This window comes from Mycteria americana, chromosome 17 (assembly GCF_035582795.1).
Source record: "Mycteria americana isolate JAX WOST 10 ecotype Jacksonville Zoo and Gardens chromosome 17, USCA_MyAme_1.0, whole genome shotgun sequence".
NCBI lineage: Eukaryota > Metazoa > Chordata > Aves > Ciconiiformes > Ciconiidae > Mycteria > Mycteria americana.
The window spans coordinates 10,373,730-10,390,794 of NC_134381.1; the positions used below are offsets into that span (position 1 = coordinate 10,373,730).

At 48.2% G+C, this 17,065-nt stretch overlaps 1 protein-coding gene across 2 annotated transcripts in view; it reads left to right on the forward strand.

Moving 5' to 3' along the window:
- The window catches only part of COL5A1 (collagen type V alpha 1 chain), a 162,141-nt gene extending 147,252 nt beyond the window's left edge, over positions 1 to 14,889 (forward strand). Inside the window, exons 59-66 of one of the 2 annotated variants that reach the window (XM_075519479.1) lie at positions 27 to 80; positions 774 to 809; positions 1,599 to 1,652; positions 2,034 to 2,292; positions 2,728 to 2,840; positions 4,994 to 5,062; positions 8,984 to 9,217; positions 12,063 to 14,889. In XM_075519479.1, the coding sequence (XP_075375594.1) occupies positions 27 to 80; positions 774 to 809; positions 1,599 to 1,652; positions 2,034 to 2,292; positions 2,728 to 2,840; positions 4,994 to 5,062; positions 8,984 to 9,217; positions 12,063 to 12,209 (966 nt within the window). In that variant the 3' untranslated portion in view covers positions 12,210 to 14,889. Of the gene's footprint in view, positions 1 to 26; positions 81 to 773; positions 810 to 1,598; positions 1,653 to 2,033; positions 2,293 to 2,727; positions 2,841 to 4,993; positions 5,063 to 5,116; positions 5,186 to 8,983; positions 9,218 to 12,062 lie in introns of both variants that reach the window. The other variant, XM_075519480.1, reaches the window with a different exon arrangement.
- Positions 14,890 to 17,065: the final 2,176 nt, after the last annotated feature.

Sequence of the window (17,065 nt, forward strand, 5' to 3'; positions counted from 1 at the left end):
AATGTTGTTCTGCTTTTATTTTTCAGGGTATCACAGGTCCTTCCGGACCAATCGGACCTCCAGGGCCACCAGGATTACCGGTATGTGACAAATAATTTTCTTTGAATTCCTCGGGAGCTACATAGTCCTTCTGGAGTCACCTTGGTGCTCCCAGATACACCTAGCACAGTCCTTCTGGCCTGACCTTGTGTGAGGATGCTGATGAGAATGGGTTTGCCCAGCTGAGCCCATTAAAATCACTTGAACGAGTTACAGGAGTACTGGGGGGGTGATGCATGAGCTGAGAGATGGGCCCAGGGGGCACGGCATGATGGAGGTGGGGAAATTAGCCCACCCTGTTTCTCTCTCCCTTTCTTTTGGATTATCTACAATCACACGGTGATTTTTTTGTACTTTTTGCTATTTGCATTTTTTTTTCACTGGATGCCCAAAGGCTGCAGCCTGCATCCTTGGGCAACCAGCGCTTGCTGTTGCTGGGTGTCCTTAGCACGGAGCCAGGATCAGCCCCGCGTTACGGTAATCACGCAGCAGCTTTTCCAGTCCCCATCCGGGCAGGAGTGTGGAGCGCTGACACAGATTGGTCTGACACAAATGCTTTTTGTATGTTAGCAAATAAAAGCAATACCGAACTCAAGTGGATGTGAAAAGTGGAAACAGAAAGGAAGCGAATTAAAAAAACCACCTTGTATAACACTACTCTGTCTCTAAGGAGAGACTGACTTCTTCTCTGCTAGGAAACGCACTGACTCCTTTTTGTATTTTTCTCTGTACAGGGTCCACCTGGTCCCAAAGGTGCTAAAGGATCATCAGTGAGTATAGACATTGTTAAACGAAGAGGCTGAGGAGCTCTTATTAAGTGCATAACCTGCTGCGACTCCTCCGCATCAGTGGCATTAAGGCAATTAGCCAAAGAAGACTGTAGCAAATGCAGCCTTTTCAGGCTGTCTAAGCCCAGAAATTATAATTGGGAAAGGTTTCTGTTGCACACACTGTACTTCGTTGAACATCAGTGCAGCAAAGATCAGAAGGAGGAATCCAGTGCATAGTCCTTAGGAGAAAACCTACTGCTGTAAAGCGGAGGGTATTAAAAATAGACTGTGAAGCGGGAGGTGGCAAGCTGAAAAGCAAAGAACTCGGTGAGAAATGCGACACTGAAGCAAGCTTCATGTTACAGATCTCCTATGCAGGCAGCTAAAAATTCCTCTTGGGCAACTTCCTAATGTCTTTTTCCCATGCAGAATTCAATGTTTTATTAATTTTAAGATTTTATTTGATTTATAAAACTGTTGAATTGATTTGGAGAGTTAACATATTTTCATGCATTGGAAGATGCTTCCTTTTCTGTAGGAAGCCTAAGCAAAATTTGACTGTATAACCCAAGCATTTGACTGATCTTTTCTTTTACCTAAGCATCGAAAATAACCAAAATAAACATTTTCTTATGGGGGTGCAAGGAGATTCCTCTTGTGTGCCTGAAGGGACAGGAAGAAAGTTTTTGCCACAAGAGACTATTAAAAGAAATAATGTTTGGGATGTGATATAAGTGACAAGTGCTTTTTCCTGAGTGACTCATGTTTTTCCCTTGTTTTTCCACCCAGGGTCCAACAGGTCCAAAGGGTGAATCGGGTCTTCCTGGGCCCCCAGGGCCTCCTGTAAGTAGAACCCATTACATGAAGTGGGAAACAAGGTTCAGATTTAATGGGTGTCGTAATGTTAGGAAGTAGAAGATTTCTGGACAAAGATTCAGCATATCAGGAGTCCTAGCAATGGATTGGTATCTCTTAGAGATGCTGGGGAAGAAAGCAGGGTGTGCAGGGAGAATTTACTAATGGGAAGATGACAAGAGAAGATGGACCCAATGTTCAAGCCCTGGTGGCCAGGGTTATCATCAGTACCGTCATGGATGTTTTACATGTCTAGTGTGTATCTTGTGATGCTGCTTCTCAGCGCTGGTGGCTGCTTTGGCCGTCTCTTCTGTCTCTTCCCCACTGCCAATGCAGTGAGAAGTTGTATCTTCTTTTCCCACAAATCAGGGTCCTCCTGGAGAAGTCATCCAGCCACTGCCCATCCAGTCTTCCAAGAGGACCAGGCGAAACATCGACGCCAGCCAGCTGGTGGATGATGGAAATGCTGACAACTACATGGACTATGCAGATGGCATGGAGGAGATTTTCGGTTCGCTGAATTCCTTGAAACTGGAAATTGAGCAAATGAAGCATCCATTGGGCACTCAACATAACCCAGCGCGTACCTGCAAGGATCTGCAGCTCTGTCACCCCGATTTCCCAGACGGTGTGTCCCGGGACAGAGGGGGTGCGGGGAAAACGCTGTGGGTTTCCCAGCTCCACGCAGTGAATACAAGCGAGTGCAGCAAGAGAAGTAATTTGGGGAGTCCCTGGCCCTGGTGCCCCATGAGTAATGTGGCTGATAAAGAAGGAATACGTAGGGAAGAGTTGGGCTAGATAATCGTTGTGGGTTCCTTCCAACTGAAATATTCTATTCTATTCTATTCAAAGAATGAGGATATATGATGAAAAATAGCTATTCCTATAAGGTGCCACAGTATTATGTGGAATCAGAACATAACCAGTTTTCCAAAAAATACATATAAATAGTAGCCTGTGACAGAGATGAAACATCCCCGGTAAGATGGTTGCTGCAGTGCCCATCATCCTTCCTTCACAGTGCTGATTCTTTCTTCCCTTCTCTTCCCTCTCGTGCATCCAGGTGAATACTGGGTGGATCCTAACCAAGGATGTTCCAGGGACTCTTTCAAAGTTTACTGTAATTTCACAGCTGGCGGAGAGACTTGCATCTTCCCTGATAAGAAATCTGAAGGAGTAAGTTCACACAACTTTTCTTTTTCCCCTCTACATCATGGTGATAAGAGATTGTTTCCTAATATGAATATTCATAGTCAGTTGCAGGAGAATTGAACAATAGCAAGTAAGGATTAAAGATCCAGAACATGTCCTTGTTACGCAACGTTGGCTTCTAAAATAATATGGAATATGTTTACAAAGAGAATTTCTTTGAGTAAGTCAGATTTAAACTGTGATTTAGGACAAGTCTTTGATGATTTCCCAAGCATAATAAATGCTAAAAACTTAATTTTTTTTTTTTTTAACTTTGCTTTACGAAGGCAGAAGTGTGTGTTGGCGCAGGAACTGCGGCTCCCCGTGAGCGTCATTTAACTCATTCCTTGTCTTCCATCCTGCAGCCGGGCTGCCGCTCCGCTGTCTGCGTGCATAAGCACCGCTGATTCCTCTACCCTTACTGTGTCTTCAGGCAGAGCAGATAAATGTTTATCTCCTGTCATTTTTTCCTGGTGTTTCTTGTGGGTATTTGGTTTCCTAAATGATTGCAAGGAGCCTCAGCACTCTTCCTGGCACCGACGCACAAGGTTGATTAAGTTATTTGTGTAATGATGTGCTTGGCTCAACCCTACTCGTCATTTTTGTCCTGTATCCATGCGCTCTGTTTTCTGGAGCTGCGTTCCCTGATGCCTTGGGACCAGCTCTTGCACTGGCCGTGCAGAAACTCTTGGGAAGCGGCCTGGGGGAGCTCTCTCAGTGTCACAGTTGTGTTCCGGCTGGGTTAAGGTGCAGACAAAGCTGTTCACTCCAGTGAAAGCCGTTTGCCTGCCGAGTTTCCTCCACCAGAAATACGTTCCAGCACAGGACAAATAACATGCAACATCAGTCTTCCTTGAGTTTTGTTAGGGCTGTTCAAATAGGAGATGGATTTCTTCTCCTTTGCATTAACTTGCCATGGCTCTCCTCAAAATGTTGACGGCTAAAAAAGCGGAGTCTGCCCACGGTCTTAGAGCTGCTCAGACTCCTGCCCACGCTGACTGCGAGCGGCTCTTTGGCCCCATCTCATCTGCTGCGGAGCTGCTTTGCTGACCGCAGGCTGCGATGCTCCTCAATTGCAAATTGTGCTATGCTTTTGCAGTACTGTCATAAATAAGAAAAAGCTTTTTCCATGTAGAAGAATGAAAACAGCTACCAGACCAGCATTAAGTATTGGCTGAGTGGTTTTATTACAAGACACAGCAGAGAGCAGAATTTAAGCCATATCCCCTTTCAGTCCATCCTTAACACGGCAGAAACACCCTGTCTCGCTTTATGGTTCACATATTGGAAAGGAAAGGACAATCCCAAGACACCTATATATAGGTTGGCCATTTTTTTTTTGGAGAGATTTACGGCAGAGGTGAGGGAGCTTGTGGGAGGGTAAGGGAGCAGGCGGCAGCCACGCTTCTTCCTTGTGCTCTGACTCAAAAAAAGCGTTTAATCTGCTTAGACAGGGCTGCCACAAAGGATGCTCTGGCAGCACATTTCTTGTCAAGGTCACCCCCTGCGTCGCTCCAGGTAATCGGAGCTCCATCATGTGTGATGGTCCGGCACCGGCTGGGGAGGATGCGCTGCCTGTGCTGCACCTTATCGCTGCGCAAACACGGGAGGCAGGCAGAGGCTTTTCCTTAATCACGCTCTTTGCCTTTCCCAGCCCCACAGCGTCTGGATTTGACGTTGGAGCGACAGCAGCCTTCTCCGCTATCAGCATTGCTTTTCCACCCCGGCCCTCCCATGAAGATCAATGCTTCTTTTACCATTGATACTTCCTTTTTTTTTTCCCCCCTCTATCTTTCCTTTTATCTCTCCTGTCGATAGACTGCATTGCTGGTTTTGCATCCAAAGTGTCTAGGAGGCAGAGATCACTAGCCCTTAGCAAAGGCGGCCGGTGCCATGGCAGCGCTGGGCACCCGGGGCAGCGCCGCGCCGTGCCATCCCCTTCTGCTTGAGCTCTGCCTTAGGGCTCTGCCGACTGGTCTGGTTACTGGTGCGTAAAGATTAAGAAAACATTTTAAAGGAAGTTGGACAGTTTCAATAAGACATGCAGACTCTGCTTGTGGAACTGAATGTAACTTTTTTTATTTCTTTTTTTTTTTTTCTTTTCTTTCTCTCTTTCCTCCTTGCCGTCCACAAACTAGGCTAGAATTACTTCTTGGCCAAAGGAAAACCCAGGCTCCTGGTTCAGTGAATTCAAGCGCGGTAAACTGGTAAGATGCATCTTGGTGCTTTCTGGTTTCTTTAACCCATGTCATATTTTACAGAGTAAAATGGCTCGTTGGCCCAAAGAACAGCCTTCCACATGGTATAGTCAATACAAGCGGGGGTCTTTGGTAAGTGGCTAACCTTGGCCCTCTAGTCTGAATCAGAGCACGTCATCCGCTTTGGTATGGCCAGACCTGTTGCACTCTGCATGCTAGACTAATAACCATCACAAGTCGCAGTAAAAACATTTAAGGTGGAATACTGAAAAAGAAAAAAAAAAAAAAACCCAACGGGGACACGCATTTCCCCGTCTGCTTGACTGGAGACTGCTTGGCCTAGGAGCAGCTGATGAGCTTTCCCCTGCGCTGGAAGGGGACGCGCTGACGCGCTGGGGGACCCTGCAGAGCTGGAGCTGTTGCAGGTCTGTCTCCGCAGAGCACTGCATCCTCCCAGGAGGGCCGTTGCTGTCTCCTAAGCAGTTCCCATTACAGCAAGGGCAAACTGGCTGTCCCCGTGCTGCTGTCCCCCAGCAGCGTAGCCTTATCCCGAGAGCTGAGAGACCCCTAACGTGATGCTTCAGCCCGGAGCTGGGCACGCTGCTGTCGCAGCCTGTGCTCGCTGGTACCCAGGCTGAGGTGGAGAGCCTGCACATCTCTGGTCTGGGGCACGTTTTCCCCAAAGCATGGATTTTTGTCTCCCACGCTGGAGATGAGCCACATCGAGGGCTCCCACCCCACCCCCGGAGCTTGGGAGACACAAAGTCATTGGTTTAAAGGAAGATTTCAAGCCACGTGCGTTTGCCAAGCTTGGTGGACAGGAATTTGACTTAGTTGCAATTAAGGATTTCTTCAAAGGAGAATAACTGTCGTAAGGTCAAACCACATTTGATGCCAGCAAGCAAGCAAGACAGCAACACGTAAAACAGAGAAAAAGCTCTGGTATTTTGTCCTGTAACAGGACGTTCACGTCGTGGGTAGATCGCTCCCACAGAGCTCGAGCCCTGGTCAGGGATGCCAGAGCAGCAACTGGTTAGTATAAGCCAGGTCTCCTTAAGCAACAGAAATCTCCTGCGTGTGCGTCAATTCTTGTAGGGTTAGGGGGATGCGGATAATGAGCTCAGTGAACTCAGAATTAGGAAAGAAAGAAACGTGCCGCAGATAAAACCGACCTGCCCCTGAGAGCAGGAGATTCTCTGATGTACCGCACTGAGCTGCCTCCTGCGGTCGTCCTCGCCCAGGGCAGGGGTTTCTTGCAAACTTCCACCTTAAAAGGCAAACAACAAAGAAAATCACCATGTTGTTTTCCTAAGCCACATTTCATTGCCACTAAACACATTTGCTCTGATTCTGCCCACAAGAAGGATATGGCTTCTGCAGCTTTTCTGCATCCTCAAATAAGGCCGCAAAGCCAAGGCTTCAGCCTCGTAGCTCCTTGGAGGGCAACTACTCATAGCTTAATTACAGAGCACTTCATCAGTTAATATTACGAGTGCCCCCATTTCTCTGTGTTCTTTGCTTTTTTTTTCTCCCCAGTCTGTTTATCAGCTACATTAGAGGCTGAAATGCCAACCTAGAGCTTAGGGCCCATTTTTTTTTAAATAGGAATTTCAGTGCTACTTGGAGTCTTTTGTTCCATCTTTCTGTGTTGCCATTTTCTTGCTTTTTTACCTGTCCTGCTTTTCTGTTTGGAAAAAAAACCACCAGCACGTAGAAGACCTGCCTAAGCAAACCACAAAACTGTTAAATGCACAAGCCATAAAAGTAAAGTTTGACCCCCCCGCAAAAGTACCTCTCATTTCACCCCAGTCGTTACTTGGAACCATGAGACTGGTAAACTGGGGAGACGTTTACCTGGATCCAAGATTATTTGAAACCTGTGTGTAGACTGGCAGGATGAATGAGTTTGAGTTCCCCTCTGGGTGCAGCGTTGCTCCTGTTACTCCCTGGAGAAGGTCCCCGGTGCCTTTCCCCGCAGCCTGAGCACGGTCTCTTGGGGGGCTGAGCCCACGGGGATCCCCGAAGCCGAGGGGAAGATTTCCACGTGGCTGCTGAGAGCGCGGGCTGCTGACGGGGGAGCTCCGTATGAATCTCAGCGCTTGCACGAGGTGTGCAGCCGTGACGATGCTTGCTGCTTCTGGGGATATCTAAAGTCAGAGGGACACGGTAAATATGAAATACAAAGAAACCGACTGACTTTGATGCTTCTGCATCATCATTAATCAATGACACGGAGTACTTGGAGCCGATTCCTTTCCGTTTCTCATGATGCAGCGAAACTGCATTTAGAGGGATAAAAGGGTTGCAGATGTTTTCTTCTGGACTCTGCTTTCCTTCTGTGCGTTACACACAATTCCCAGTAGCTCTAACAAGGCCTGCCACCCGTCCTGTCCTGTTATCCTTCATAGCCATATGGCATCTGCCACAGGGAAACACTATCACAGAGAGAACAGGAAAGGATTGATTTTTGCAAAACCGTGTTCCCATGAGCAAGCCTTATGCGCACAACCAGTTCCCAGTGGCTCCAGCTGCAAAGCTGGGACAGGGCTTCAGGCAATCTGCAGGGGCAGAACAGCAGCCGAGACCCCTTAACAAGCAGTCAGGCTCCCAAAGCGAGCACTGATTTGAAATAAGAGCAAATAAGAGAAGCGGGTCCTGCAGGTCGGTAGTGCCGCCTGTCATTGGGTGCGTGCCGAGCAGTTGGCATTTTTGTGTCCCTCTCCTTCCACGTCCTGGTGGTTTTCTGGTAGCTCTTTTCCCGGCATGCGTGGCTCTCTCATGGTCAGTCATATTTAACTCTCAGGAGGACAGTGCAACAGTATCCTGACAACCGGTTGGTATATTTATTTATTTTTATTATCTTTTTATTCATTATTTTATTGTCTGGTTATGAATCTTTTCTACTGTTTGCAGCTTGCACCAATGTTTCGTGGTACCTCGAAGAACACTACGCTGTTTGCGTGCCTCTATTTTTCTCCTGGTCGTTTCCAAAGAAACCCGCTGTCCCTAGAGGACAGTCACGAAGAGCAGCTCTGGTAGCTTGGCCGTGGCTGAAGATGCCACCTGAAGTACAGTTAGTTTATACGTGCAGACTAGCTGTCCCGCTGCGCGTTTGCTTCCTTGGTTGGGGTACGAGAGAAAGTCCCAGAAAGTCCCGAATCCCCTACATGCTGGAAGTGGGTTTCAATAAATTGCGTTTTGCAGAAATATCTTTCTAGACACCATTCTCCTCCAAGGGGGAAGAGGAGCCTGATGTGCAGAATGGAGCAGATCCTGTGCCAGTGCAGCTCTGTGTTTCATGACGTGCCCTAAGGGCAGCAAATGCATTTTCCCTTTAGCTGAGCGTAGCCTTGCCGACCAGGGCGGCACGGAGTCCTTATCAGCAGGAACAGGATTGCTGCAGATGAAATGCAAAGATTGCTTAAAAGCCAGTGTGTTGGTGCCCAGGAAAAATGAGTGGGAAATACACCAGTGTGTGCAGAGCAAAATATCCACAGCAGTCAGAAAATCAAGCCTAAAACCTGTATAGAAATGTGCTTTCTCTCTTCTTCAAAAGCTGGAGAAGTATGCTCAGTATTGGCTTAAACTTGAGACATATATCCCCAAATTTGCTTAGCACTGCACCTTTTTGCAACCAGGGCTGAAATCCCCCTTCCTTTCTCCTCCTACCCTGCATTAGCCTTATTTTTTTAGCTCACAACCAGCAGGAGAAATAAACTGCCCTCGGTAGCCGTGCCCTGGCCGCAGGAGGGCCAGAGCAGCCCCGTGCCCGTAGAGAGGCAGGAACAGTGTCTGCGCCCCGGTGGGGTGGTGAGACCGAGCCCCGTGCACAGGGTAGTAAAGATGGATGAGACCGGTGGTCCTCAGAGCCCTCAAATGTGCTGCATTGCCCCTCACTGCCCAGTGTTTCCCCTTCTCCGCTTCTCATAGCTCTCCTACGTGGATTCGGACGGGAACCCCATCGGAGTGGTACAGATGACTTTCCTCCGGCTCCTGAGCGCTTCGGCCCACCAGAACATCACTTACAACTGCTACCAGTCCGTAGCCTGGCACGACGCCACCACCGACAGCTACGACAAGGCCATCCGCTTCCTGGGCTCCAACGACGAGGAGATGTCCTACGACAACAACCCCTACATCCGAGCCGCCCTCGACGGCTGCGCGGTACGTGGGCAGAGCTGGTCTTGGCCAGTCCCTGCAAAAAGGGGTCAGTGCTGGAGGTGTCTGTCCCCCTCCCCTGATGTCCAGCACCCTTTGCCTCGGAGCAAATCGCCTCCAAATTTCCTGTGCCCGTTGATGGAGTTGCCTTGAGGATTGTCGCCAGCACGGGAGACGTCGAGCTTGCTCTTCCCTATGTTGGGAATACTTGATTCCGCTCAAGCTCAGGGGAAGCCGCAGCACCTCTAGAAGCCAGATTCATTTGCTTTATTGCTGGCTGTGCGTAAAGGAAGGGACCTGCCTAAAACCACTGGTTGCTTTTAAATGTCCCTCTTGCCTTGCTTTTACTCTGTTTACTCACGTGGGGAGAGGCAAGCAATGACACCCGGTTGCGTATGAGTTTTGCAGGCTTTGATAATAATTTTTTTAACTGCTTTCAGGAAATCTTGGAGGCAAATCGTTAAGGCTTTGGCATTGGGTTGGTTGGGTTTTTTTCTGGGGCACGCTGCTGCGTGCAGCCCCAGGAGGGCTCTGGGCCGTGCTGGGCACGGGGTGCATCGCCGCATCGCCCCGAGGCTGGCTGCAGCGCCCGGCTCCAGCCCGGCACCCCCTGAGCTGCCCGAGGAGCCCCAGCACGGCGCTTTGGCTTGCTCCGTGCTTGCAAGCCCCTGCTCCTCGCAGGAGCTGCCTGTGCCCTTGGGAAAGGACAAACCAAAGCGAGCCCGACTCCGTACAGCAAAACGCGATGACGCTACGGAATGCAGGAGACAGAGCTTTGCGTCCCTGCTCCCGTTTCAAATGCGACTTTTAGCATCTTCCTCTCTAGCTCTGTTCCCCGGGACTTTTTTTGCCCAGAGCGCAGAAGCGGGCGTTACGCTGCAGCCCTCCTGTCCCCGTGCAGCCCGTGCTGCTCTTTGCCTTCGCTTTGGCTGTGAGCAACAGCTAGAGTTTCCAAAGGGGCCCAGCATCCTCCCTTTGCTTCTGCCTCCTTCTGTTGGATGCCTGATTCGGGATTGAGCTCTGAAAAATCTGCCCTTAGGAGCTAAAATTTTGGCAAAGCAGGTGCTGCTTGCATTTATTTTGAGACCCAGCTTGCTGGTGTAAAAGCGTGCATAATTCTCACCCTCTGCAACTGCAGCGCTTGAAGCCCACGGGACAGAAAGATTGAGATGTTTGACAGAAAAAGCCCTCCACATAATTTGAGATGATGAAAGTGGTTCTGTTCTGGCACATGCACGTTTTTTATTGTAGGAGCAATGAGGAAAATCAGATTAGAATCACTTCTTCTTTTAACGCTCTCACAGAGAGGGAAAGGGCATCCATCCTGCTTCTGGAAACACTCAGAAGCCGCCTGGGGAAGTTTATCCTCAAGTACTTCATATCTCCTGCTAACGCAATGAGTCCTTGGTAAAAAGTGCCTTCCTCTCCCTTCCCCTTCTTAAGTCTCAGGAACGCTGCAGGATCACACGTTGCACGTTTTAAGGCAGATGTGCCTGCAGAAAACCCTTTTGGTCTCGGTGATTTGGTGCAGGTGCCCTGCATTCCTCTCCCTAACGAGAGATATTTGCATGGGAAGAGGACTATAACTCCTTCGAGTTTATTTGCTTGGTTGCTTCCCATAGGCGGCTGTTAGCGCAGCCAGTCTCGGTGTTGCAAATTGAACGCCTGCGGCAGGAGCTAAAGCAGCGGGAGCAACGGGGGCCCGCGGGGCAGGAGCACCAGGAGAGGCTGAACGAGCCCCTGGTGCGATGGTGGGGCACAGAGATGTCGTCTCCTGGCTCAGAGCTTTGGGCATCGCTTCCAAAGGGGTGTGCCCCAGTCCTTCCTCTCTGCTAGAGACGTTCCTGTAGGCTGTAAAAAGGAGGTAAAATATGCCAAGGGAGCTTATTGCAGCCTTGCAGAAAGAGGCTCTGCATCTCCTCTGTTCTTGTACCGTCTCCGGTACCCCGGTAGGTCGTCCTCCCTGAACCACAGGCAGGATGTTTAAGATTGAGCCCTATATGCGAAAAATGAGGTTGGGCTGTCGGACACGGCGTTGCCGCAGCGGTCCTGGGAAGACCCGCGCTGCGGCCGTGAGGGAGGCTGCTGCAGCCGGCGCCAGCGGATCTCCAGGGCTGATGTTCGGGCCGTTATTTGAATGTGTTTTTCCTGATCTTGCAGCCCTTTCTCAGTAGCTGTGATATAGCCTATTCTTCTGAGACACGCAAATCAGAGGGTAAGGTAGAGCTAAAAGCTGCTCTATAAATTCATTTGTTTGTGCAGCTTTGTATGCCCTCGGGTGCACTTCTGCTCCTCTAATAATTATTTATATTTTGGAAATAACTGTATGGCTACCAGGCACGATAAAAAGACAACATCACCTTGTGAATTCCATCAAACTTTAAATGTGATCTTTTCGGTAGCGCTCGGATAATAGTCGAACTAATATATTCAAATTAAATCGCTCGTATTTGCTCAACAACCCCTGCGTGTCCTCGGGGAGGCAAAACAACTATACCACAGCCACAGCAATTTTACCAGGCTCCTGTTCTAGCTCTGAGATGTGCTGACAGCAGAGTTTGCGTCTTGATCTGCATGGCAGCAGCTTCTTCTGCTCCAGAATCTGGGCTCGGGACAGTCATCTCCCAGGGGTTTGCTCAGTGGTCACCATCCCACTTGAGAGCACGTCTGCTAAATCTGCAGGGCAAATGTGGGTTTGGGTGCTGGGTGCCTCTAATTCAGCTCAGAAAATGCCTGGGCAAGGTCCCCACCGTATTCCTAGCTGACCGATGAATGCTCATTCATGATAACTTGCTGTTGTTGGGTTGGAGGCATCATCAGAGCTCCTCTCTCTCCCTCTTCTCCCCATCAGGCAAAGAAGGGCTATCAGAAGACAATCCTGGAAATCAACACACCCAAAGTAGAGCAAGTACCTATAGTCGACATCATGTTCAATGACTTCGGAGAAGCGTCACAGAAATTTGGATTCGAGGTGGGACCAGCTTGCTTCATGGGCTAAGAGCCACCTGAAAACTAGTCTCCAAATGAGCAACCTCGTAACCTCATTGCGCCATTTAATTAATTAAAAAAAAAAAAAAAAAGAAAAGAAAAAAGAATTCCTTGTCACATGCACGTTCTGAAACTGGACAGCGATGGGTTATTTTTTTCCGTTTTGTTTTGTTCCTCGTTTTGCCCAAGTTCCTCTGTGCCACCGCACCCAGACATACTGAACCGTCGACTGAGAGGACCGATCCCGCGACAGACGCAGAATCGCATGACCGACCGCTGCACGCGTGGCCTGGAGACCTGTCCCCACGCCGCCGCCACCGCTGCTCCCACCGCTGCTGCTCCACAGCCGCCGAGCAGACCCCACCGCCATCAGAGACTTCTTCTTCTTCTTGCAACGAAGCGATACCGAGTGCTTGCCTATACGTTAGTGTGTGTGTGTTTGTTTCTAAGGAAAAATGGAAAAAACTTGAAACTCCTGTGTTCAGCTTGACGTTGAAGTCTCGGCAGTCCTGGCCCCAGTTCAAACCCTGCCGAAGCTCATCGGAGGCATTTTGTTGACTTCCACGAGATTTGAATCGGCTCTAGCAAGCAGACGTCGTGGCCATTTCCAGAATTTTTAATATCTCCATTGAATTGCATAATTCTACGTCTTACAAAATTTAACCCCGTGAATTTGATAGCTAAAAGTCACACTGGGCATCTCTTTCCCATGTATTAAAGGTGCTTATATTTTTGTATGTTTGTAAGTAAATATTTGTATTGTATATTATTTTAAATGTTTAAATGTTTCTGGCTTCAAAACATGCATGTGACCCTGTCTGTATTAAAACCACCGCCCTTCCCACCACCGTCCCAGCCAAGCATCCACCTGGGAACGAAGACGGCGGCTCAGGTCCCCACCGCTCGCGCCTCTTCCCGAGCCTGGATCTGGAGGGACTTGGAGTTACGCCCAGGCACGAGTCTTTGCAGGATGAGGGCCCAACGAGTGGCAAAGCAGCTCCCCGAGCCGCAGATGCCTTTTGGAATGATTCGCTTCAAAATAAGGAAATGAAAGCCACTTTTTAACAAGATTTCTACAAAACCCTGATCTAAAAGCAGGATCCGCTTTGAGTGTCCACCTTTTTATACACTTGCTTACCTTAACGTACAAGTTTTAAATTAATTCTTCTTTTCTTCCTTCAGCATTCTTTTAAAATAATAATAATAATAAAAAAAAAATCCATTCCCAGCAGCAGATTGCAGTGGCAGGGGAAATCCCTTTGTCCTCTCCGAATATAAAGTGTAAAAAAAAAAAAGAAAAAAAAAAGGTGCTTTTTATTTTTACATGTCTCTTTGTGGTGCTATCTATTTGAATAACTTTAATACAACACTGGTGATACCCTGCCATTGGCCAATCTCCCACCAGCCTTTGCTGTTTAGCCACTTTCAACACAGACTGCAGGCTTTTGCTATGGTCTTTGATTATAAATGCATGCCACCTTCATATTTGTTATGTAGAAGACCCACTCCTTTCCTTAATTGTATTGCGGTAGCTTATACGGTCCATGTAGAAAAAGTATTAACTGTGCTTACATCTTTTTTCTTTTTTTTTTTCTTTTTTTTTCTTCTTTTCTTTTTTTTTTCCTTCTTTTTTTTTTTTTTCCCCCAAGAATATTCATGCATTTTATATGGTGGTAACCATACCAGATTGTACTCAGTTGCTGAATGTTTGTGGTGCTAATTTATGTATTTGTTGGATGTCCTGACGCGATGCTGAAGCCGTGTGGGTGCCTGCCCGCTGAGCGCTCCCGGGAGTCTGCAATTTTCTTGGTCTTCCCACGGTGGCTCTGCCAGGATGGCTTTTTATTTTTTCCATGCAGCGTTTTCAGCTCGCAACCTGCTGACACCATCTTCTTTTTCCGTTTGTTTGTTTGTTTTCTCCCTGGCCGTTTTCCTTGTTTAGATCTCTCGGCTGGAAAATAGATGTTGCAGGGTGCTTTTTTTATTATTATTTGGCCTGGCGTATTACAGCAATGCTTGAGCCAAGGGGGGTCTTTCACCATAAAGGAAAAGACATCACATTTACTGTGAAGAAAAGCCTATATATGATGTCTTTTCCCCCCCTCCTTCCCAAGCAGAGAGCAGCAGCGTCTGAGGAAGGGAGGCAAAGCCGTGCTGGAGGGAGCGGTGATGCCCCGCGGTGCTTTTCGGTCTGGGAGAGCCGTGTCCATCCATCTCCCTTCTTCTGGTGTGTTCTCTCATATTTTTTTTTTTTTTTTTTTCCACTTGGGGGGGAGGAAGAAAAAAAGGTGCTACCTTAAAAACTGCAGACTCCGGCAGCAAAGCAGTGAAAAGGAGTGTATAATAATATATAGGAGAATTCAGCTTCTCAGTCACCTTGGCAAGAGCCTTGTCCAGGAACAGTGGGAAGGTCAGAAAAGGTTGCACATTCCTCTCTGCAACAGATAAGCCATATATTGATGTATGTACACACGTGTGCGTCTGTCTAGGTCATGTGATTCTGTTATAAATTTTCATCAAGGGAGCTTTTTTCTTTTATTTTTCCTTTTATTTCTTTGCTTTAAGAAAAAAAAAAAATTTCCTCTGTTGAATTCCACAGTGTTGTAATTGTACTGAGCTCCAAACTGTTCCGATTTCCCCAGACCACTTAGCTACGGTATATTGCAATAAAATTACTACTTGTATTTGCAGACATTCTTTTTGTGTAATTTTATTTCCCTCCTCCCTTAATATATATGACTTGAACAAATGTTGATAAGAAAAATAAAACCTATGGAAAAAAATTTTAGTACATAAGGCCCTTTTTAAAATATAGTGTCAAATGACATATTGTACATTCTTCAAAGTCCAATAAACATGTCATAAAATTTAAGTGTAATGCCCATAAGAGCTATTTTTAAATATTTTAAACCTGTGTAATAAAGGAATAAATGTAATAGATTTTTTTCAATAAATCAAGTTTACTGTTTCCACCTAAACCAACGTGATGTGAATGTCTTCTTGAAGTTGATTGCAGCGTGATTTCCCCACGACCCCTCTGCTCAGTGGAGCCCGAAGAGTTCATCAGAGGAGCGGTGAAAGCGCTTAAAGGTAATATATACTGTAAAACAATAAACCAAACCCAGCAGAAAGAGAACTTCCGGGCCTGGAATCTTTTTTTGCTCAGTGAGAAACTCGGATCGACCCAACACCGCCAAAATCCAACCCGGGGATTTCAGTTGGCTGGGACTTGGACGAGAAGATCGAGTGGCCACCAGCTCTCCACCTTCTCCACCCCAGCGGCAACGGCACCCGAGGAGCCTTTGCTTGGCATCGCAGCCTTCGCTTTGGCTGATCTTCTCACCCCAAGATGAATTAAAGGAAAAAAAAAAAGTTTCTCCAGCTTCTTAGTGGGCTCCTCAACCCCCAAACTCGCGTCTCAGCCCCAGGGCACTGCTGCATGGGGGAAGCAACGTGGGGGACGCTTTGCTCATCCTCCCCTCCTTACCAACCCTGCGCGTTTCACTCCAGGGACGTGCAAGAAGACGACGGCTCCTGGATGGAAACCACTGTAAGAAACTGCACGCATCTGTCTGCCGACGCCAGCCGCTGCTGCTGGATTTGCATCGCTCTGGTTCTCGGGGACTTCTTGCAAAGAACGTTTGGTTGGTGCTGCCGGTTTGCAGGTTCAGGAAGACGCTTGCACCTTAAAAATGTGTCCTTATTTGCAATGCAGCAGGTACGTACAGTACAAACACGCGCGCCTGCGCAACCCTGCCTCTATACATAAAGCTTTGCGATGACCAAGCCAAGCTGTGTGTCCCATCAGCCTCCCCCCTCCATTCTTTGGCCGCAGTTAGTGGTAGATCTCAGATTAAGAGATGTTCAGATAAGGAGCCAAAGTCCTTTCGTGTAAGTATATAGTTAGCCTATAGGAGTAGTTTTGGGAAATCTTGGGGTATTATGGCCAAATCGTCATCCAAATGGACCCCAGAAATGCAAAGGTACCGCAGCTGGGGGAAGAAATTAAGGGGAAAATAGCTTTAATTACTTAGGCCTGGCTAGAAAGATTTAACTTAGATCCTGCTGATGCTTCAAGGTGACGCTAACCTTGTCTGTGCTGACTTGCCAGTTGTGATTTGCACTCGATCGTTGCTGGTTGCAGCAAACATTTCTAGCAAATGCCTTGGGGTCTCACTGCCGAGAGGAGCTTTGATCTGCCATTAGGAAAAAGCAGAGATCTGAGCGAGGATTCGACTGTTTCTGGAGCTGCCAGACGCAGAAGCCATGGCGTATTTTTCACCTCTTTTCATGTAACAGAAAGTCCACGATTTGGTGCTAGAGCTACGATGCAGTAACTCCACCTGCTAAGTGAAATACGGAGGGTGATTTTTGGAAGATCCACAACAGAAAACAGCAGCAGATTATTGAAACGGAGCGTGAGCACCCCAGACAGCTCGGTTTTGCTCTGAGGACGGGGCGAGGATGGGACCGCTCAACCCAAACTCGTGCACACCCCAGGGCTTCGCCTGGGCACGGCCCCAGCGTCGCGGCTGCCTCCCCCGCCTCGGGGATGGTGCACGAGGGCAGGGTCAGCAGCTCAACCCTCGGGATGCAGCCAGGAGAGCGAGAGGACCCAGCTCAAGACCCAGACCCGCCCCGGGAGGAGCAGAGCAACACCTACCCCTGGTACAGAATCACAGAATCGCACAGGTTGGAAAAGACCTTTAAGATCATCGAGTCCAACCGTAAACCCAACACTGCCAAGCCCACCACTACACCATGTCCCTAAGCACCTCAGCCAAACGGCTTTTAGATACCTCCAGGGATGGGGACTCAACCCCTGCCCTGGGCAGCCTGTTCCAATGCTGGACAACCCTTTCGGTG